We start from the raw sequence: 21,207 nt of genomic DNA on the forward strand, positions 1-21,207 counted from the left end.
TGGAGTGGCCACGAGAGGTGGCTTTGCAGACTGGAAGTGCCCACCCCATTCAAGACGGCACCGACTCCAGCCGGGCCCTCTGGGTGCAGGGCCCTGGGCTGCTGGCCTGAGCACATCACTTCTTTGTGGGGAGCCTCTGGCCTCGGGGGACAGCAGCCAGCGGCTGGGAGAGCCGGAACTTCGTCGTGAGCACTTGCTCCCCAAGGGCATCCACACATGTGCACACACTCGATCTCTCCCTGCCCTTCTCCTGCCTGGCCAGGCCGAGCTGCCCTCCACCAAGAGCCTCGTCCACTGGTGGCGCCTCACACACGATCCCTCTCATCTGCTTGCTGCCTGAGGCTCACGAGTTGACATGAAGAAATCGGGGCTCAGTAGGTCACCTGGAGGGCCACATGGAGGGTCACGCAAAAGGTCGCTTAGAGGATCAAATGGAGGGTCACCTGAAGGGTCACATGGAGGGTCGCGTGGAGGGTCACGTGGAGGGCCACACAGACAGTCCTCAGGAGCGCCGGGACAAGCTGGGATTGGAGCCTGGACTGGCCTGAGTCCACTGCCTGGAGAGGATTTACTCCCCACCCCTGCTGAGGTCCTGCTCTTGGCTGGGTATGGGGATCCCTCCCCTTCCACTGTCTGGCTCACAGGGGTCCTGCTCCCTTCCCAGCCGCTCTGCGTTTGCACAGGGACCACAGCCTGTGGTTAATAAGCAGCCCGGGCCCCATGGGAGGGCCCCGCCAGGTGGATAAAGGCCCCGCCAGGCACTGCAGAGCACCGTCCCTCCTTCCCTCGGTCTGCCCTGTGAGAGGAGTACCGGGATCGAGGCCCAGACCATGTCCCAGCTGGTGGAATGTGTTCCCAACTTCTCCGAGGGGAACAAGCAGGAGGTGAGGTGCCGGGGGGCTAAGCAAGTGGCCCGGGGCAAGGAGAAAGGGGTGTGCTTGGTTCCCGAAACAGAACCACTTCTTGTCAGCCCCGCGGGGATGGGTCCCACGAGCACTGGGACTGAGAAGTGGCTGACGGGTGAGGAGGAGACTGTGGGATGGGCAGTCAGGCAGGGGTCCTGGACCTGGGTCTGGGTCACAGGGAAGTTGGAAGGTCTCCAAACCTTATCAGGTGGGCTCTGACATTATCCCCATGTCAGCCACGAGGAAACTGAGGCACAGAGAGTTGGTGCAGGCCACTGAGGGCCATGGAACAATTTAGGCCCTGAGCCCCTGCAGGACAACCGCTGGGCTGTCCTGCTGCCTCAGAAGGTTCTGGGCCGTTCGTGGCCCTCCCCTAGTGCAAATGCTCCCACTAGGGGCTGCGTGGGGAAGCTAGGGCCCTGACCTCTGTGACCTTGGCCTATAGGTCACCTTCTGGGAGCCCCAGCAAGCCCTCCATCCGGATTCTGATTCCTGCCTCGGTTTCTCTTAGAGGGTGCCGCCTGTTGCCCCCTTCTTGGCAACCATAGCTCGGTGGTAGGCCTCTCTGGGTTGTACTCTTTGAGGAATTCCCAAATGCTCGGCACCAGCTCCTTAGGCCCATGTTTGGGTGGTGGTTGGGGCGGCAGGAAAGGCATGCCCACCTCTGAAGCTCCTGTTCTCTCTTCCAAGTGGGGAAACTGAGGCACAGTGTCGGCCTTTCATCCCCAGGTGATTGACGCCATCTCCCGAGCCGTGGCGCAGACCCCGGGCTGTGTGCTGCTAGATGTGGACGCGGGCCCCTCCACCAACCGTACCGTCTACACCTTTGTAGGGCAACCCAAGGACGTGGTGGAGGGGGCCCTCAATGCTGCGCGGGCTGCCTTCCGGCTCATCGACATGAGCCAGCACAAAGGTGAGGGGCCAGAGCACCAGGCTGTCTGTCCTCACCCACAGGGTTTGGCTCAGGGCATAGGGGCTGAATGGCCTGTGAGCTTACCCTTGGGGGACCCCCGGGACACAGAATGTGTTGTGCCGGGCAAAGGTCCATGACACCTCCACCCATGTTTTGGGGGTTCCCTGTGCATGAGTGGCGGTGAGACTGTGGTGTTCTGTTCAGGCCTAGGGGCCTTGGGGGTCAGGGAGGCAAAGACTCGGAAACCGGCCTGTCAACAGCCTGCAAAAGCAAACACATTTACTGTGGCAGGCAGGGTCAAAGGTTGGTGGACACAGGGAGCTGGTCAAAAGGGCAGGGTCTCTGGCCACTCACAGTGGGGGGAGGTGAGGCCCCACTTGAAGGGAATCCACAAGTGATCCCAACTGGTAAAGTTAGAAAGCTTATCTCAAAGCCAGGAGCTCCCTGAGGGGGGGGTGGGGGAACGTGGCGGGTGAGGGGGCTCATCATCTTGGGGGGCTGCTGACCACAGCTTGTCTGACCCACAGTGGGGGTTCTGGTTTTGAAAAGGACGCTCTGCTAGCTGCCCAGGGCCAGGTGGTGGTGGGGAGGGCTGGGCGGCAAGACCAGCCAGGCAGGACTCTGAATGCTCAGCCTGGCAGCCCCGGGCAGTGACCTTTGTGGCTTTTAGGAGAGGGAGGGGTTTATGCAAAGATGCTGCTTCCCCGTGGGGCAGCGTGACCAGCTGGGTGTGTGGATGGAGGGCAGGTTGGGGGCAGAAAGTGCGGGGTCCAGGAGCCACCCACCCCTGGCCTCCCCTTCCTCAGCCCCCGTCTGTCTGCAGGGGAGCACCCTCGGATGGGAGCCCTGGACGTGTGCCCCTTCATCCCGGTGAGGGGCGTCACCATGGACGAGTGTGTGCTCTGTGCCCAGGCCTTTGGCCAGCGACTGGCGGAGGAACTGGGTGTGCCGGGTGAGTGCTCGTGTCTGGGGCTCCCCCTGCTGGTCCCTCACTGCACTTCAGTACCCTCATGGTTCTCTGCTCTTAGCTCCTTAAAAATGCAGTTTAACACAAAAAAATCTGCAAACTGACCTACAGGGAAATGTCCTGCTTCTTCCATAATGAGATAAACACAAATAGAAACCATGACCAAGTGCACCCGGGGTCAGGGAGCCAGTGGCCCTCACGTGCTGCCCGGCAGCGGACACTGCTTAGCTGTTTGTGAAGTCCAGTCCGGGCTTGCTAATAGAATCGTCTCACTTTGGGGAACTCACCCAAGTCTTTGAGTGGCATGTCTGAGCTCACCAAGTAGATGCCATGAGCAAAGCTCCCCCCACCGGGCTGGAAAAATTTATGGACAAGAAATTATTATTGAAATTAAACGGTGGCAGACACTCCCAAGGAAACTGTGGGGGGGTCGATCCCTTCATGAATCTTGTGATAGATGAATGTGTGGAGATGGCAACTAGTGGGCGACAGAATGACATTAGAATGGCGATAATTCCAGAAAGTCATGTCATTGTGTTAGGAGCCTTGGCACGAGCATAAACAGTGGGTGTGCTCAAGGGAAGAAACCAGCGGCTTCCACACACCCCCTCTCTATGGCACCTGTTTTCCTACAATGTAAAAATCAGATCGCGCATTTTCATATTGAACTTTTTTGTTAAATAAACTTTTGTAGTTGAAAATGCTTTCTCAGACATTCTGAACCTAGAAAATCAAACGTTAGCTCTTATTCTAATTTTTTCTAATATGAACTATTTCTCGTCAAGAACGACTTGTTCCAAACCTTTTATGCATTGATATAGAAGAATCTGATTAAATGTGAAGCATGGCTGGGGCGCCTGGGTGGCTCAGTGGGTTGAGCATCCACCATCAGCTCAGGTCATGATCTCACAGTTCGTGGGTTCCAGCCCTGTATCGGGCTCTGTGCTGACAGTGCAGAGCCTGGAGCCTGGTTCGGATTCTGTGTCTCCCTCTCTGTCTGTGCTCCTCACCTCCTTGTGCTCTCTCTGTATCTCTCTCTCAAAAATAAATAAACGTTAAAATTAAAAAATTGTGAAGCATGGCTAGGATGGCTTTTTTCCATCTTTTTTAAAGTTTATTTATGTATTTATTTTGAGAGAGAGAGAGAGAGAGAGAGAGAGAGAGAGAGAGAGAGAGACAGCAAGCAGGGGAGGGGCAGAGAGAGAGGAAGAGAGAATCCCAAGCAGGCTCCACGCTGTCAGTGCACAGCCTGACGCAGGGCTGAAACTCACAGTGAGAGCGTGACCTGAGCTGAAGTCAGACGCTCAACTGACGGAGCCACCCAAGAACCCCGGCTTTTTTCCTCCTTTTAATGTAAAGATGAAGAACACGCAAACCTGGGTGGATTTCTTCTGAAACATTAGTTGTAATTTTCAAAACTCTTGTCGCTTTGATGTACTCTGGCTTTTCCAGGCACACCTACATTCCAAGTACAGTGCAGTTGAAGTAAAACACAGGAGGTAATGGATACGGTTATTCTGAATACAAGAATAGAAATAGAACTCTAGAGGAAAAACAAAACAAAACAAGAAATTAACCTAGAACAAGTGTAGATGAGTCGGAAACAGAGTGCGGGCCCAGCACAGGTCTGCAGACCTTGTCCAATGGGCAGGTGGACGCGGCAGCGCAGGGCCCCGAATCCAACCCCGTGCAGATATGGGCCAGTGCGCTCCATGCTGTCACGGTTGTGGTGTGGATCTTGGGAGTTTGTGGTGACTGTTGTTTTCCTTTCCTTATGATTCTTACTTTGTGCTCATATTTATGGTACAACGAAAATACATTTTAGAAAGAAACGTGAACATCCATCCCGCACATCTCCTTCTCTTATAATGTCTGTGATGGTTTTTTTGGGGGGACATCTGTGCAGTGGGGAGCAGCAGGGGAGGGGTCTTGGCCCGAACCGAGTGTCCGTCAGTGAGCACTCACACCCATGAGGCACAGAGAGATGGGAACCGAGGGAGGTTGGTCTTCCGGGCTGAGGCTGGCAGGAGCGGCCCACCTCATTTCTCCTCTGGAAGTGGGGGTTCTGGGCTGCCCCTGGCTGGGAGGCTGACCAGCCAGTCTCCCTCACAGTGTACCTCTACGGGGAGGCGGCGCAGACAGCCGGTCGTCGGGCCCTGCCAGCCATCCGGGCCGGGGAGTATGAGGCCCTCCCTGAGAAGGTGCGTGTCTCCTCTCCGGGGTGGGCAGGGACGAGTCCCCTCCTCCTTCCCCTTCCTCGACCCCGGCGGGGCGCCCCTCCCGTGGGGGACACCGCAGCCTAGGCAGAGTCTTCCCACAGCTCAAGCAGGCCGAGTGGGTGCCTGACTTCGGTCCCAGCTCCTTCGTCCCCAGCTGGGGAGCCACTGTCACAGGGGCACGGAAGTTCCTCATTGCGTTCAACATCAACCTGCTCAGCACCAAGGAGCAGGCCCACCGCATCGCCCTCAACCTCCGGGAGCAAGGGCGCGGGAAGGACAAGGTGAGCAGCCTGCTGTCCCCGCAGAGGCCCAGCACCGTCCCCGGGGAGTCCTGAGGGGCCCCTGGGAGAGAGCCAGGGTAGGGTGGTGCCGTGGCATGGACCTGCTGACAGCCCAGCCTCGGTGTCCCCGACAAGTGGGACGGGGCAGGCGGAGGTTCCAGTGTTTGAAGTTGGGGAACGCTTGCCTTAAAAGACATTTCCATGGAATCAGTCAGGGGTGTAGCTATTGTTAAGATATTGCAGCATTTCTAGTAGGAAAAGAGACGCTTCTGAGCCCCAGGTGCCCCCACAGGCCCCTAGGTGTCCCAGGTGCTCCCAGGTACCCCCACATGCCTTCAAGATCCATAGGTACGTCCCAGATACTGCAGGTGCCCCAGCTACCCCCAGGTGCGCCAGGTAATTCCAGGTGTCCCCGCACACCTCCAGGTGTCCCGGGCGTCCTGACCCACGATGTCTGCCACGGCAACTGTCTCCTAGTTTGAGCTTTGATCTAGCAGAAAGTGTGAGTTGGACACACAGACACGGAGACCCTTGGTGAAGGAGGTGGAGGATGACATCCTGCTTGCTTGTCAGCCCCCGACCTCCAGAGACCTGGGTCCTGCCAGGCAGCCGAGGCCCCAGGAGCTCAGCTTCCCAGCCCGCAGACGCAGTACGGAAGCACAACACACACAGCAAGCCCCAAATCCTTCTTTTTGCTCCTGCCAAATTCAGACGTCAAACGTCCTTCTTAGGTGGACTGAGCCACCCCAAGAAGTGAGGAGCAGAGAGCCAGTCTCTGGGGTGAGGGTGGGATGGCAGGAAGGGACTAGACGCAGGAGTTAGGGGTTGGGTGGGGGTGACCCCAGGCAGGTCCCCAGCACGTGGTAGGGACCTCAAACACAGTCCTCACCACACGGTCCACACAACACAGTTCTCACCACACGGTCCACACCGCACGGTCCTCACCACGGTCCTCACCACACGGTCCACACCACACGGTCCACACCACGCGGTCCACACCACACAGTCCTCACGACACGGTCCACACCACACAATTCTCACCACACAGTCCTCACCACACGGTCCACACAAAACAGTTCTCACCACATGGTCCACACCGCACGGTCCTCACCACGGTCCTCACCACACGGTCCACACCACACGGTCCACACCACACGGTCCTCACCACGGTCCACACCACACGGTCCACACCACACAGTCCACACCACACAGTCACGACACAGTCCACACCACACAATTCTCACCACACAGTCCTCACCACACGGTCCACACCACACGGTCCTCACCACAGTCCTCACACACAGTCCACACTACACAGTTTGTAAGCCATGGTATCAGTGGAGGGAGGGAGCCCTCCAACCAGCAGGGAGTGCAGGTACAAGTGGCTTTCAGCGCAGGGTCCAGAGGAGGACAGGCGGGGCCTGTGCTGGGAAAGTCTTTTCTTTGTAGCCAGGACGCCTGAAGAAGGTTCAGGGCATTGGCTGGTACTTGGATGAGAAGAACCTGGCCCAAGTGTCCACAAACCTCCTGGACTTTGAGGTCACAGCACTGCATACGGTCTATGAGGAGACCTGCAGAGAGGCCCAGGTGAGCGGGACGCGTGTCCCCTGCTGGCCGTGGGGGCCCCTCTAGGCGAGCGGGTCGGGTGTCCGCCGCTGGCTGGGGTGAAGTCTCTCCAGGTGAGCAGAGCGGGCGTCCCCTGCTGGCCACAAGAGCCCCTCCAGCTGAGCGGGGTGGGCGTCCCCGGGCGGCTGGGGTGACGTCCCTCCAGCTGAGCGGGGCAGGTCCCGGGACGTCTCGAGTCTGGCTCCTCTGGGCGTTGACCCTGCTGGACCTCTGCAGGAGCTGAGCCTTCCGGTGGTGGGCTCACAGCTGGTGGGCTTGGTGCCTCTGAAGGCCCTTCTGGATGCCGCTGCCTTCTACTGCAAGAAGGAGAATCTCTTCATCCTGGAGGAGGAGCACCGCATCAGGCTGGTGGGCTGCGCTCCCGAGTGAGGGGCTGGTGGGGGGATGGGAGCGAGCTTGAGGCTCTCAGAGCAGGCCTGGGTGCTGGAAGCACCTGCACCCGGGCCTGGAGCCCTGTCTGCGAGGCAGGGCCCCGCTCCTCCTCTTCGGCTGTTTCGGTGTCTGGGCTTAGATGAGATCATGCTGTTATCATTTTGGGGAAAAGAAACCGCAGAGGTTTTCTTTGTGACCGAGAAGACATTCGGTCTTGTAAAAATTCCTCAGAGAGGATGCACATCACTTCCCCCCCGCCCCTCCTGGTGTCTGTCCTGGGGGCGCCTCGCTCTGGCGAAGGTGGGAGCCCTCACTTCCGCGTCAGCCCTGTGCCCACAGCACTCCGGGATGCACCCGCGAACATCGCCAGGTTATTTAGAAGCTGGTGCCATTGTCCCAAGTGATACCTTGAATTTCTCCACAATGAGCACGAGTGCTCTGACACACTCTGAAAGTCTTTGTCTTTTCGCAGTTGACTTTATCTCTTTGCATTTCCTGATTCAGCAAATACGTCTGGACTCTTGCCCCATTTTCAGGCATGTGGGAGTGTTGGATGTGGTTGCTTCCGGTTTTATGGAAGAGTCTATTTTGTAGGTATTCTGGTGATTACCTTTATAACTTAATATACTTCTGTTTTTGACTTATCGGTTTAAAAATGTTATCCAAATTTTCAAATATATAATTTGATTTGTCAGTTTCTGTCACTACACTGACAGCCTGCTATGGAGGTGAGAAAATAAACTTACTTAGCTTCTAGTCACATCTTTTCTTTCTTCTCCGTTTCCTGAATTTTTTGAGTTATAGTAGTTTTTAGTGGGAGGTGGGAGTTCTTCTGGTGGTTAAACTTTTTTCAATTTTTCTTTTCTTTTTTTTAAGTTTATTTATTTATTTTGAGAGAGAGGGAGAGAGAATCTCAAGCAGGCTCCACGCTGTCGGCACAGGGTCCGACTCGAGACTTGAACTCACGAACTGTGAGATCATGACCTGAGTCGAAATGAAGAATCAGATGCTTAACTGAAGGAGCCACCCAGGCGCCCCTCAACTTTTTCTTTTGTAGTAAAGTACTCGTAACGTACAATTGGCATCTTAACCATCTTTAAGTGTACAGTTGGTGATATTAAGTACATCATAATGTTATGCAGCCATCATAACCCAGGATGGGTTTTTTGTGTCTGCAAAAAACACCATTAGGGTTCTGATAAGGACTGCACTGATTCTGTGCATTGCTTTGGGGAGTACGGGCATCTTAACAATAGGAAGTGTTCCCATCCATGAACAGGGGCTTTCCATTTATTTATGCTTTCTTTAATATCTTTTAGCAATGTTTTGTAGTTTTTTTGTACAAGTCCTTTACCTCCTTGGTTAAGTTAATTAATTCCTACTTATTTTATTCTTTTTGATGCTATTGTAAATGGAATCGTTTTTGCAATTTCTTTTCAAGATCACTCATTGTTAGTGTATAGAAATGCAACTGACTTTTCTTTGTTGACTTTGTACCCTGCTTCCTTGTTGAATTCATTTATTAGTTCTAGGTTGTTAAATTATTAAGTTTAAATAATATGCTTAATCCTTTCTCTCTTTATCAATGTTAGACAGTGTTTGTTGATGTTTGTTTGGTGAAGAAAGACAAGAATATTAGTGCACTTGTGCAACTGGTCATCTGTGCTCTAAATTGTTATGTTGCTATTTTTACATTGTCAAATCTATAACATGTACCTTCTGTAACTGGTCCAGGTGTATTAAATAGCCACAGATATTTAACCTTCACTCTATTCATAGATGAGGTCATCTCTCTTCTTACTTATCTGTTTGTTGTTTGTTGCCTGGATCTCACAATCAAGGAGATTTCCCCCGTCCCTGACCCCTCACAAGCAGATTTTGTAAACCGAGACTCATGGTGCTTTTCCTTATGGGATCTGGCATGCTTGACAGTGTCTTTCTGTGAATTTTTTCTTGCAAGACAGTTGGAAAGCCAAAATCCCAAGTCACTTGTTTTCCCTGAGAATATTGCAAACCTATCTTTACAATCTTCTGGAATTATATGTCCCGTGGGGAGGTCTCAGACTGCCTGGTTATCTCCCCGATCTCCAGGGATGTGTTTTTGTCCGTGATGCCTGCAGAACTCCTTCTCTGTCCTCAAAGTTCAATAAGCCGTACACATCTTGGTCAATTATTCTACATCATTTTCTTCTCTGGATTAATGTTCCTTGTGATTTACAGATTCCATTCTTGCTTAGTTTTAGGAATATTTTCCTCTGTTATACTTTTGATCCTGTTATTTTGTTCTTTTACTTTCAGGATGCCAGTCACATTGCAGTGGCATATTTCTGTCTTTTCTTGACTTTATTTCTACTTCTTTCCCTTTGTGTTCACTGTGGTTTTCTCGAACCTAGCCTCTAAGGCACAGTTTATGGCCAGGTCTGTTACAAATTTTGTGTATTTTTATGTCGATATAATTCCCTGCTCACAGGAAAGATGTGGGAACGACACAAGGACTTCCCTTCCATACTCCAACTTCACCGCTATTTCGCATCTGCCCTCTTTGCTTTATTATTCTCTCTCTGTATTCACACATAGTCGTGTTGTGTTTTTTTGGACCACCTGAGAGTAGGTTAAAGACTACTATTTTACCTAGAATGTTTTCAGGTTTTATTTCTTAAGAACAAGGACGTTCTCTGACACAACCTCAGTACAATGAGGAAAATCAGGAATTGAACGTTAATACAATTGTAGTATCTAGTCTGCAGACCATCATCGCACGACACCGATGTCCCCATCATTCCTATTATAGTGCTTTCTGCTCCCACCCATGGAGCAATCCGGATGACAGTCATTTATTGCCTTTAATCCAGAACCGTTCCTTGTGCTCTTGCCCTTCATTGACCTTGACATACTTTGAAAGTACAGGGAGCTGTTTCGTACCACGTCTCATGACTGCCGTGGCTGTATGCTGGCGGTGGGAGCAGTGCAGATGTGATGTGCTGTCCTCAGAGTGCCGGGTCAGGCGCCCATCATCTCCCTGTGGCCTGGGGTCCTGGGGTCAAGGTGCCGTTATCCGCTGCAATGTTTCCATTTTTCCTTTTGTGGTGAGCGCGCTGTGGGACGTACTTTAAGGATATGTAAGTACCCTGTTCCTCTTAAAATTCCAGCCATAGGTTTTAGCAGCCAGTAATGGTTTTCTAATTTTACCCTTTTTCTGTAAGAAAATGCTTTCACCTCTCCCACATTTATTTATTCCTTATCAATGTGTTCGATGCTCTCCTGTATCTTTTAACACATTATTTTTTATTCTTTATCTGAAAGCTCTAATATCTGCAGTCTTTGAAGGTCTGATTTGCACATTGCCATATCAGCGGACTTTCTCACAGTGACTTGCTTTGTGTGTTTTGTGATTTTTGATTACGAGTGCATGTTCTTTGCAACTTTATCTGTGGTAATTCTTGGACACCTGGGTTAAAGTCCAGATTTGCCTACATAAGTTCTCAGGGACATGATCACACAGGGCCCCCCAGATTCAGTCTTTTGCTTGGAGCTTTGGGACCCCACATGTAGAGAGTTCTTTGTGAACCGTCGCCCACCTCCCCACCAGGGAGGCCTGTGGTTAGAATTCCCATGAAGGTATCTTCCTGCATCCCCAGAGGGAAGGCAGAGTGTGAAAAGTATCCCGACGACATCCTCAGTGGACTTCTCCCCAACCCCGCTCATCCCTGGAGATGTCCCCTTTCAGGGGCCTCCAGTCTGACCCCCACTCCTCAGGACTTGACGCCTGCCTTGCTCATGAGCGGCTTCCAGAGGCTCTCAGATGTCCCTGGGGCACCCAGCTTCAGGGCCAGCAGGGCTGCCTGGTTCCCTTTCTGGTCATCTCTGGCCTTGAATGAGCTCCTTTACTTTCTGCCCACTTAGCCAGGTATGTGAATTCCTTTTTAAAGTTCTGTTTGTCTTTCTGAGGTCTTGTGTGCCAGGAGAGCTTTGCCTTATTGCTTGTTGAGGACTGTCTGGCGGGCTCCCAAGAGGCACTCCTTTTTTTGGTGTTTATTTATTTTAAGGGGGGGTGGCTATTGCTAATGGGGGATGGGCAGAGAGAGAGGGAGACGGAGGCTCCAAAGCAGCCGCCACTCTGACAGTACAGAGCCCGATGCGGGGCTCGAACTCACAAGCTGAGAGATCATGACGTGAGCCAAAGTTGGACGCTCAGCCAACTGACCCCTCCAGATGCCCCTCGAGTCCCTCTTACCCATTTCCATGTCCTCGGGGAGACCTCCCCCCCGCCCCTTGCTAGCTTGTTTCTCTCAAGCATTTCTCACTTTCTAGTTTTGTGGAAAGTTTTGGCAAAGGATACAGGAGTGCTGATGCATAGGGGCACTTGTACCCCAATGTTTATAGCAGCACTTTCAACAATAGCCAAATTATGGAAAGAGCCTAAATGTCCATCAACTGACAAATGGATAAAGAAGTCGTGGTTTGTATACACAATGGAATACTACGTGGCAATGAGAAAGAAAGAAATATGGCCTTTTGTAGCAACGTGGATGGAACTGGAGAGTGTGATGTTAAGTGAAATAAGTCATACAGAGAAAGACAGATACCATGTGTTTTCACTCTTATGTGGATCCTGAGAAACTTAACAGAAGTCCATGGGGGAGGGGAAGGAAAAAAAAAGGTTAGAGAGGGAGGGAGCCAAAGCATAAGAGACCCTTAAAAACTGAGAACAAACTGAGGGTTGATGGGGGGTGGGAGGGAGGGGAGGGTGGGTGATGGGTACTGAGGAGGGCATCTGTTGAGATGAGCACTGGGTGTTGTATGGAAACCAATTTGACAATAAATTTCCTATTTAAAAAAAAGATAAAAAAAGAGAAAGTTTTGTAGAAAGTGTCAGCCTCATTGGCTCAAGAACGCACCGGGATGTGCCACTGGCATATACACCATAAGGTCTTTTGAATATTTTTTGGTGAAAAGAATTCTGATCTTAAATGGAGATTATTCCAATTTTATTTTGAATTCAGGTAAAATCTATTTTTCCTCACAAAACAAGTCTTATGTGTAGGTGAGTCAGGAAGCTCCTGGGCTTTAAAAGTTGTGAGGACACCGTGTGTGACACCAAAAAATTAAAATCTTTCCGAAAGGGACAGTTTTGTTGGCCCCTTTCAGTGATGGGCTCACGTGTGGCGTTTTCTGTGGGACGCATGTGGCTTAGAATGAGGGGCTTCCTCTCTCTGAGCCTCAGTTTCCCTGTGGGATAAGAAGTGTGGGCGGGTTGGGGCGCCTGGGTGGCTCAGTCGGTTAAGCGGCCGACTTCGGCTCAGGTCACGATCTCGCGGTCCGTGAGTTCGAGCCCCGCGTTGGGCTCTGTGCTGACAGCTCAGAGCCTGGAGCCTGTTTCAGATTCTGTGTCTCCCTCTCTCTCTGCCCCTCCCCTGTTCATGCTCTCTCTCTGTCTCAAAAATAAATAAGCATTAAAAAAAAAAAATTAAAAAAAAAAAAAAAAAGAAGTGTGGGCGGGTGTGTCAGGAGGTCTGTGGGCCCTGCTCTGGGCTGGGGGCTCTCCCAGGAGCCCGTGGTAAGCAAGCTCCTGGCAAGCGGGCAGGCAGCCAGCTCTGCCTGGCCCCCCCCTCCCCCCAGAGGCAGATGGGAGCAAGGATGCCATCGCGGACTCAGGTGGGACCCCATTATTCAGTAGCCTGCCGCATGTGTGGGGGGCTGAGGTGGGTCCTCATCACCAGCCCTTTTTCCAGGTGGTGAACCGGCTGGGCCTGGACTCTCTATCCCCTTTCAACCCTAAGGAGAGGATCATCGAGTGAGCACAGCCCTCACCCCCGCAGACACCTGCCTCAGTCCTTCCAGAGCCTTCCACTTGGCCACTCATCATCGGCAAATGCCAGGGTGCCCGTGCCAGCCATGAGGCCGGAGGCTGGTTGAGGAGACACAGTGAGGTCCCAACAGGGTCCCACTGTGTCCTCACAAGGGCTTCTGCGTGGGCATGGCCACTCTGCAAACTGGGACTGTGTCCCCTCCCCTGTGTTGGTGAGGGGGTGTGTGGGAGGGGCCTGGGGTCAGGGGTCAGGGTCTGAGCCAGCCCTGCCCTCACAGCCTGGAAGTAGTGACCCTGGATCCTGTCTTCCATTCCCCTATCCCTGAAAGCCCCATCCCCCATCCCTGGCCCTGCGTGACGGAGGACACATCCCCTGTCCCTGCCCCTAGCTCTTCCCTCCCCTCTCTGAGCTTTGCTGAGCCGACCCTTCCCCACAGGTACCTGGTCCCCAACAGTGGGCCTGAGCAGAGCCTGGTGAGCAAGTCTCTGTGTGCCTTCGTCCGTGAGGTGGGCGCCCGCTCCGCGGCCCCGGGGGGTGGCTCAGTGGCAGCGGCCAGTGCAGCCATGGTGAGTGCAAGGCAAGGGGCGAGGGACGAGGACAGGGCCCGGGGCGCTTGGCCTGGGGTCCCGAGTCTCACGCGTGGCTCATGCCTCGCCTAGGGTGCCGCGCTGGCCTCCATGGCCGGCCTGATGACCTATGGGCGGCGCCAGTTTGAACACCTGGATGCCACCATGCGGCTCCTGATCCCGCCCTTCCACGCGGCCTCTGCTGAGCTGACCGCGCTGGTGGATGCAGACGCCCGGGCCTTCCAGGCCTACCTGGTGAGTGCTCAGAGAGGGGGTCAGCTCATGATGGGGGGCGCGGTGGGGAGAGAAAACTCCTGCGGGGTCACAGAGAACTTGCAGGAGGGGGAGGGGCTGTTGCAGGCTCCGGTGTCTGGGCACCAGGGGAGGTTGGAGCCCCCACCTTGAGCGTGAAAGGCTGCTTCAGGGGCTCTGTGGGTTTGGCGCAGGCGTGACCCCACGCTCACATCCACGGCGGCGGCGGGGTGGGGTGGGAAGTTCAGTCCAGGCTCAGCACCTGCCCCCCAGCTGCCCCTGAGTTCTACAGTCGGGTTGGCACCCAGACCCGCAGACGCTGCAGGAAGGCGTCAAACAGGGCGGGTGGGCAGTGGAAATCCTAGAAGAGCCGGTGACCGATGGTCCAAGAGAGACTGGAGAAGATGTTTCAGCCACAAGGTAGAAAGAGAACCACAGGGAGAGCTGGCGGGTCAGATCAGAACCCGCTCGCTCACGGGCAAGAGGCAGCTGGTGTGCCGGGTGGTGGGCGACAGAGAAGGGGCTCAGAACCCAGGGCAGAGGACGGAGGAGTCCAGGACCAAAGCCTGGCTGTGTGTCTGTGTCTGAGAGCAGTTCCTGGTGGAAGGTCCCAGGAGAGGCATGAGCTCGCAGCTGCCAGCCGCCCCAGAGCCACCTCGTGGGCAGAGCTGGGGTGAAGGGCAGTCTGGGGAGCAGGCGGGCCCGCACTCTGATGACCGCTGGTGACCTCCAGGGCATGCCGTGCACCCCCAGAGTGAAGGCTGTATGCAGACAGAGAAGAATCAGAGTCTCATCTAAGTCACCATCTGGAACTCAAGTTCATGTCCTCTGGGAGGGAGGTGTAGAGACAGATCTCCTTTTCCCATTTGTGTTTTTATGTTTAAATTTCATTTGTTTGCTTTTGAAAGTAGGTAAAAGCTTCAGGGGGTTCAGAATTCACAAGGGCAGGAGAGTAGCAGATGAGAAGACCCGATGCCCTGCCTCCCCTTGCCCACACGCCCTAAACAGGTGCAAGTTCTAGGGCATGTGTCCTGGGATGGTTATCTATATTCTCATAGATGCAGCTTTTCTTTTTCTCTCCTTTCTTACACAAATGGCATCATACGTGTTCTTAGTTTGCCTCTTGCATTTCTAACTTGGTGTTCTGTCAGATCTTTCTATACTGGCACATAGAGACCACACCCCTCGCTGCCAGCACAGATCTTCCCCAACCTCCCAGGGGGTTACATCCAATAAGCCCATCATAGACTGGAAACAGTGTAAGGCGAAAATGCATTTGTTGCATGTAACTTACGCACATCACACTTAGCTGGTCTGCCTTACACGTGCTCAGAACACTTCCGTTAGCCTGGGGACGGGCACAGCCGCCTGGCCCACAGCCTGTTTTACAAGGAGGGTGGACGTCTCGAGTAGTTGACCGAATACCGTACTGAAGTGACAGGCAGACCGTGTGGGCCCAGAACGGTCGTCGGTGTGCGGGGACCGCGTGGCCGCCCAGCCCCGGGGTGACACGGCGTGTGGAAACTCCAGGCACCGTGTTTACTGAACGCACATCCTTTGGCGCCGCTGACAGTCGAAAATCCTAAGCCGAACCCTTGTAAGTTGGGGACCGTCTGTATCCTGCAGACGTCTGGGTCACAGCGTGGTTGGCCAGCCCCACTGGGGGATTTAGGCCCTTTAGTCGGCACCCGGGCGGTTGCTGTGGACACCTCTGGCGTCTGTCACTGGGGGCGGTGGGCAGCCTGTGGGAATGATTCGCAGAAGGACTTGCTGCCCAAGGTGGGTGCGCTTCTTTGAAGGACGCTGCCAGGTGGCCCTTGCGGGGCTGCACGGATGGGGCTCTGCCTGAGGGGTCTGAGGGCTCCTCCCCCGGACCCCTGCCGTCGGACTTGTAGTCACCCCGTGGTTTGTCTCCTGGAGCGGCCCTGGCGTGTGCTGCTCAATGTGTGTGGCAAGGAGCGTTTCTTGTATTTCTCACGGCTGTGTTGTGTCCCTTCTGGAGAGGAAAGGCACTTTCCCGCTGGCTAGGACCTTCTTGCACACTTGGGACTCGCTCTGTGGCTTGCCACTGGCCGTTTGCTTCCGGCGGTGCTCGTGCTGGTTCCTGACCGGGAGCTTTGTAGGCTGCATGGGTTTTCGTCCCTGAGCTTGGAGTCTGCCGTTTGTTCTTTCCTGTCACGGTTCACAGGGCCTCCTGGCCGTGCTTGCTGGGCTTCTTCCTGGTTCTTCCCAGACTCCTGTGCTCTGAGAGGCGGTTAGGGAGAAGCATCAGTTTAAATATAGATACAAACATTTAGGGCTAACCACCAGCGATTAGAAATAAGGTGAATGAATAGAAAACAACGGGAGGGAGGTAGAAAAATGAAAATCTAATCAGAAGGCAGGGAAGAAAAGAAGGATAATCAGCAAGAGTGTGTGATTTAGAGAGCGCACCGTCGGAAGTCACACACGCGAGAGCGAGAGCAGTGTGCCACGTTCCCTGGAAGCAGGTGGAGTTCTGGAAAAAAAAAAGGGACATTCTTGTCTTGTGCCAAATGCACAAGTAATTTTCAGGTGGGGTTAAACAAAGTTCACAGTAAGCCTAACTCCAAGTGGGTGGCATCCTCGCCTGGACACAGATGTGACCGCGTGAAGGACAGGCTTCACTGACATCAGCCCCGATTGGCCCAGTGGAGACTCGGAGCACCCAGCCTGCGGCCTCACGGTGACAGCCGGGGTCAGTGCCCCACGTGTGTGAGGACTGCTGTGGAGACTGGGGGGAGGCAGCCCCGGGAGACTCAGGGGACGCTGGGGCAGTGACTCGGTGGGTTCTGGGCGGGGCCAGGGCTCACTTGCCATCAGGCCTGCTGACACAAGCGTCGACGTTTGGGTGGAGCTTTATCCAAATCTTCAACAGGCACATTCCCCACCCGGCAAAGCCCTCAGGCCCTGGGCCCTTGCAGTGGGCAGGGTGGGATTTCGGTGTGTGAGGGAGAGGCCTGGGCAGACGGGGGTGCACAGAGGGGGAGCTGACGTAGTCACCGGCGTAGGGTGAGCATGGCCAGTCCCGGAGGAGGGCCCGAGCCAGTACCGGTGGGGGACACACCCGTGAGGTCTAGACTCGAGTGGTACAGTTGCCTGTGTTTTTTTTAAAGTTTATTTTTAATTTTTTAATGTTTATTTATTTTTGAGAGACAGAGACAGAGCGCCAGCAGGGGAGGGGCAGAGAGAGAGGGAGACACAGAATCCGAAGCAGGCTCCAGGCTCTGACCTGTCAGCACAGAGCCCGATGCGGGACTTGAACCCAAGAACCACGAGATCATGACCTGAGCTGAAGTTGGACACTTAACCTACTGAACCCCCCAGGTGCTCCCAGTTGCCTGTGTTAACGCACAAGCAGTGACTGGAGTCCATGCTGTGTGAGGGGACACCTGGTCCCTGAGGGCGTCCCCAATCCCTGAGTGCCTGGAACCTGGCAGAAGTGCTCCCAGTGCATCCATGCCTGCAGAAATGCCAGCCCTGGGGGTGCTGGTGTGGACACTGCCCCTTGACCTGCCCAGACTCTCCGTGTGGCCCCAGGCTACGGCCACTGCTCACCCCACTCGCTTGTGTGTTCTGTTCTGGCAGGAGGCAACGAAGCTGCCCAAGGACACACCTGAGGACAGGGACAGGTGAGTCGTGGGGCAGTGCCGCCCCGGGGCCATGAACACCCAGGTGCCTTGATCTCGGAGACATTTAATCCACCCGCTGGGGCTGTGTTGTGATTGGGGAATGACTTCCCTGTTGGCCCCACCCTGGTTCTGTGTGCTGGCGGGGTGCTGTGGGTGGGGTCCGGGCGGCCCCTGGGCTCTCACCATGGACCCCCTTGGTTTTAGGCATGCGGCTGCCCTGCAGGAGGGGCTGAGGCAGGCGGTGGCCGTGCCCCTGGCGCTAGCAGAGAAGGTGGCCTCGCTGTGGCCCGCGCTGCAGGAGCTGGCACAGTGTGGAAACCTGGCCTGCCGGTCCGACCTGCAGGTGCTTGGGACTCAGCCTCCCATTGTAGGGGAGCAGCGGGGAGGGTCGTTGGGTACTTACTGAGCCAGGCCCCAGGCAGGAGCACTTCCCATGGGGTCCTGGCTGGTCTTAGCCCGCAGAGCATATTGGTTCGTCCTGTTTTAAAAGTGGGAAGTAAGGATTTTATTTAAGCCTGCATGGCAGAGGGGCTGAAAGTCTAATGTATCTCCAGAGTCCACCCCTGACCATAGCCCACAGACCGTCCTGGGGACCCCATCTCCTACCCTGCCTCATCCTCTCCCCTTCCCTCCTTCTCACGGCTGCTATTCTGGAAAATGCCTAAGCCCCCTCGCAGATGTGCACAGGTCACCCTGTGCCCTGCCGGTGCGTGGAAGTCTCAGGGTGTGGGAGCATCAGAATGGGCTCTGTGATTTCCACAGTCTGTCCTGAGCTCCAGTGTGTGGGGTCTCTACAAGAGAGACACCTGTTTTCAGTGGTCCTGGGGCCTTGGAGAAGCCTCTCTTCCTCCCCTGGGGGGCAGCCATAGGCCATCTGGGCACAAGTGGCTCGGCGGTTCTGGGTTCTGGATTCATCCCCAGGCCGTGCTCTGACCTGCTCTCCCCTGGTGGCTGGCAGATGGGAAGCAGGGATGGGACTCAGGAGCGCCGGCCATAGTCAGAGCCTGAAGCTGGCAGGCCAGCAGGCCACGCCTTGCTCAGACCCGAGGGGGCCTCATTTTCTTTCTTTTTAGAAAAAATTTTTAAATCTTTATTTATTTTGAGAGAGAGACAGAGTGTGAGCAGGGGAGGAGCTGAGGGGAGGGAGATGCAGAATCAGAAGCGGGCTCCAGGCCCCGAGCTGTCAGCACAGAGCCCGATGCGGGGCTCGAACTCACGAACCGTGAGATCGTGACCTGAGCCGAAGTCGGATGCTTAACCAACTGAGCCACCCAGGCGCCGAGGGGACCTCATTTTCTCCGCTCTGGCTGTGGTTGTCATCTGTTTCTGGAGGGGCCAGGCCAGAGCCCCCCCCGCTGTGCGTGGAGCCCCATAGCCTCCTCAGACAGGCCAACCCTGTGTCTCACGGGGACCCCTGGGGCGCTCAGTTTGCCATCTTTACTGATGGGGCGTGAGAGCCCCCAGTCGTGGCCCCGTGTAGCAGAGTGGGTAGAGCGGGCCTGCCATCTGCGGGGTCACGGACCGCCGGCCCCATGCCTGGCGCCTGTTGCAGGTGGCGGCCAAAGCCCTGGAGACAGGCGTGTTTGGGGCATATTTCAACGTGCTCATCAACCTGAAGGATGTCACCGACAGCGCATTTAAGGAGCAGGTGAGCGGGAGGGCATGGGGGCTGGGCCCCGTGGCGGGACCTGGAGGTTGCCCTCAGGGCTGTGGTTCCAAGATGCGGGCCTGGGGGAAGTGTCCACCTGTGGAGATGTTCCTCTGGCCTCCCGTGGTGGCCGTTGTCCTCTCTGGGGTTTCTGTGGTGGCAGGTGGCCAGGCCGCATCAGCTGGGGGAGGCTGGGGGGCTGCTCGGTGGGAGCCCCCATGCCCTCTATGGGGCCATCCTGAGCCGCCTTCCACACTCACCTGCCTGGTGGGGCCGCCCAGGCTGGGGTCCCCACGGTCGGTACCGTAGCACTGGCGCACGCAATCTCAAAGAACGGTCACCAACCTACGATGCGATCTTAGCTTCAGCCTCTGTGAAAATTTCGTTGTGATCGCTGTTGAGGTCAATTTGAGGAATATACTGTTCACCATTTTAAAGTGTGCAACTCAGCTCATTCTGCACATGTGTGACCACCACTCTATCAAGTTCCAGAACATTCTCATCACTCCAAAGGGAGGCCCCCCCCCATTGTAAGACCCCTTTTCCTCAGCCCATAGCCCCTGACACCACTCGTCTGTCTCTGTGATTTTGCAATAATCTTTAAAAAGTGACCTTCCAGCTCGGGACGAAGGCCTTTTCAGGGGCTGAGCTTGGCCTCTGAGGGAAGTTGCTGTCCACCACGTGCCCACGTGGCTGTGGACTGAAGGATGGGCGCGGGGACACAGCCTTACCCTCTGCAGTGGTGGCTAAAGTGGGAAAAACAGGAGGGTGGGGTCCTGGGCCTGGCAGTCTTTACATCTCAAGAGAGACATGAGAGGAATTGGGGGTCCCCAGGTGGGGGGCTCGGGACCACCCCAGAGAGGATGGGCCAGGGAGCATGGCCAGAGGGCGCAGAGAGGTGGCAGGGACTGTGGGCTGGCGGGGACGGGCTGCGGGTGCAGGGTGACACCTGGCCTTTGTCTGGCAGACCCGCCAGCACATCTCCAGCCTCCTGCAGGAAGCCAAGACCCAGGCAGCGCTGGTGCTGGACCGCTTGGAGGCCCGGCAGGAGTGAGGACGCCGGAGACCTCGTGGGCTCTGCACCCCTCGGTGCCCCTCCCCCTTCCCAGAAGGGTCCAGCCTCGCCCGACAGCATAGGACAGCCTCCAGTCACCACCCCTGTGGGGCCCGGGGCGGGCTGGGCAGGGCCAGGGCTCTGTTTGGGGTGGCAGAACCACCTCCCGCCATCTCTTGTGGCTTCTAGTAAAGTCACGGCATAACAATAGTGTAGTGTGTTTGGGGCTGGAGTGTGTTTGGGGCTGGAAGTGTGTTTGGGAGAAGAAGGGAAAGGTCGAGCTACGTGGGCGGGGATGGGGGGCTCATGACAAGTGCACATGGGGGCAGGTGGTCAGAGGAAGTGTGGGCACAGCATGAGGTGACACACTGGTTCCAGGATTCCATGGATGGGTGTGAGATGCCACTGGGGCCTGAGCCACAGGTCGCTGGGAGTACCCGGGGCTCACTGAAGGGTGCCTGGGCTAGGTAGCCCTGGGGTCATGCACGGGACAGAAGCGCCCCAGATAGTAGGGCCCCTCCATCACATCTCAGGGAGGGGGTGTGGCCGGCGTCCGGTGCTGTGGGGGTGGCCAGGTCCAGATGCTGGGGCGGGTGAGGAGAAAAAGGAACAGCATGCTGGGAATTCGTGGGGTGGGTGATGAGTTCCCCTGACCTGGCTGGGAGGGGACAAACCATCAGACCCGGGGGTCCCAGGAGGGCAGTTCCCCCATCTCCCAGCCCACAGCCCCTCTACCTTCTGTTGCGTCCCCCTGCAGGATCTAGGGAGGGGTGTCGTGGAGGTTCCCCAGGGCTTCTGTAGGAGCGCAGGCTGGGCCCATGAGACCCGCCCGCCTGGCAGGCAGCCCCAGATTCAGGTGTTGCCGGGCCAGGGATGACAGCGGTGACTGAGGGGGGTGCGAGGGGCTCTGGGTGGGAGCTCCAGGTAGAGGAAGACAGCAGGTG

At 55.5% G+C, this 21,207-nt stretch overlaps 2 protein-coding genes across 4 annotated transcripts; both read left to right on the plus strand.

Annotated features, from left to right (window-relative positions):
• The first annotated feature begins 682 nt into the window (after positions 1 to 682).
• On the plus strand, positions 683 to 20,473 carry FTCD (formimidoyltransferase cyclodeaminase). Of its 3 annotated transcripts, none has more exons than XM_049627684.1 (14): positions 751 to 884; positions 1,635 to 1,818; positions 2,642 to 2,770; positions 4,898 to 4,986; positions 5,106 to 5,285; positions 6,735 to 6,872; positions 7,128 to 7,259; positions 13,016 to 13,077; positions 13,530 to 13,659; positions 13,753 to 13,914; positions 17,518 to 17,561; positions 17,766 to 17,904; positions 19,114 to 19,209; positions 20,197 to 20,473. In XM_049627684.1, the coding sequence occupies exons 1-14, from the start codon at positions 831 to 833 to the stop codon at positions 20,344 to 20,346; spliced, it is 1,689 nt and encodes a 562-aa protein (XP_049483641.1). In that variant the 5' UTR covers positions 751 to 830; the 3' UTR covers positions 20,347 to 20,473. The 3 variants fall into 3 exon arrangements, with proteins under 3 accessions (XP_049483640.1, XP_049483641.1, XP_049483638.1); XM_049627681.1 differs by having other exon boundaries at positions 763 to 884; positions 20,177 to 20,473; XM_049627683.1 differs by lacking the exon at positions 17,766 to 17,904 and having other exon boundaries at positions 683 to 884; positions 20,177 to 20,331.
• On the plus strand, positions 2,904 to 4,625 carry LOC125920649 (small nuclear ribonucleoprotein G-like). The gene has a single exon (XM_049627685.1). The coding sequence runs from the start codon at positions 3,116 to 3,118 to the stop codon at positions 3,344 to 3,346; it is 231 nt and encodes a 76-aa protein (XP_049483642.1). The 5' UTR covers positions 2,904 to 3,115; the 3' UTR covers positions 3,347 to 4,625.
• Positions 20,474 to 21,207: the final 734 nt, after the last annotated feature.

This window comes from Panthera uncia, chromosome C2 (genome assembly GCF_023721935.1).
Source record: "Panthera uncia isolate 11264 chromosome C2, Puncia_PCG_1.0, whole genome shotgun sequence".
Classification (NCBI taxonomy): Eukaryota; Metazoa; Chordata; class Mammalia; order Carnivora; family Felidae; genus Panthera; species Panthera uncia.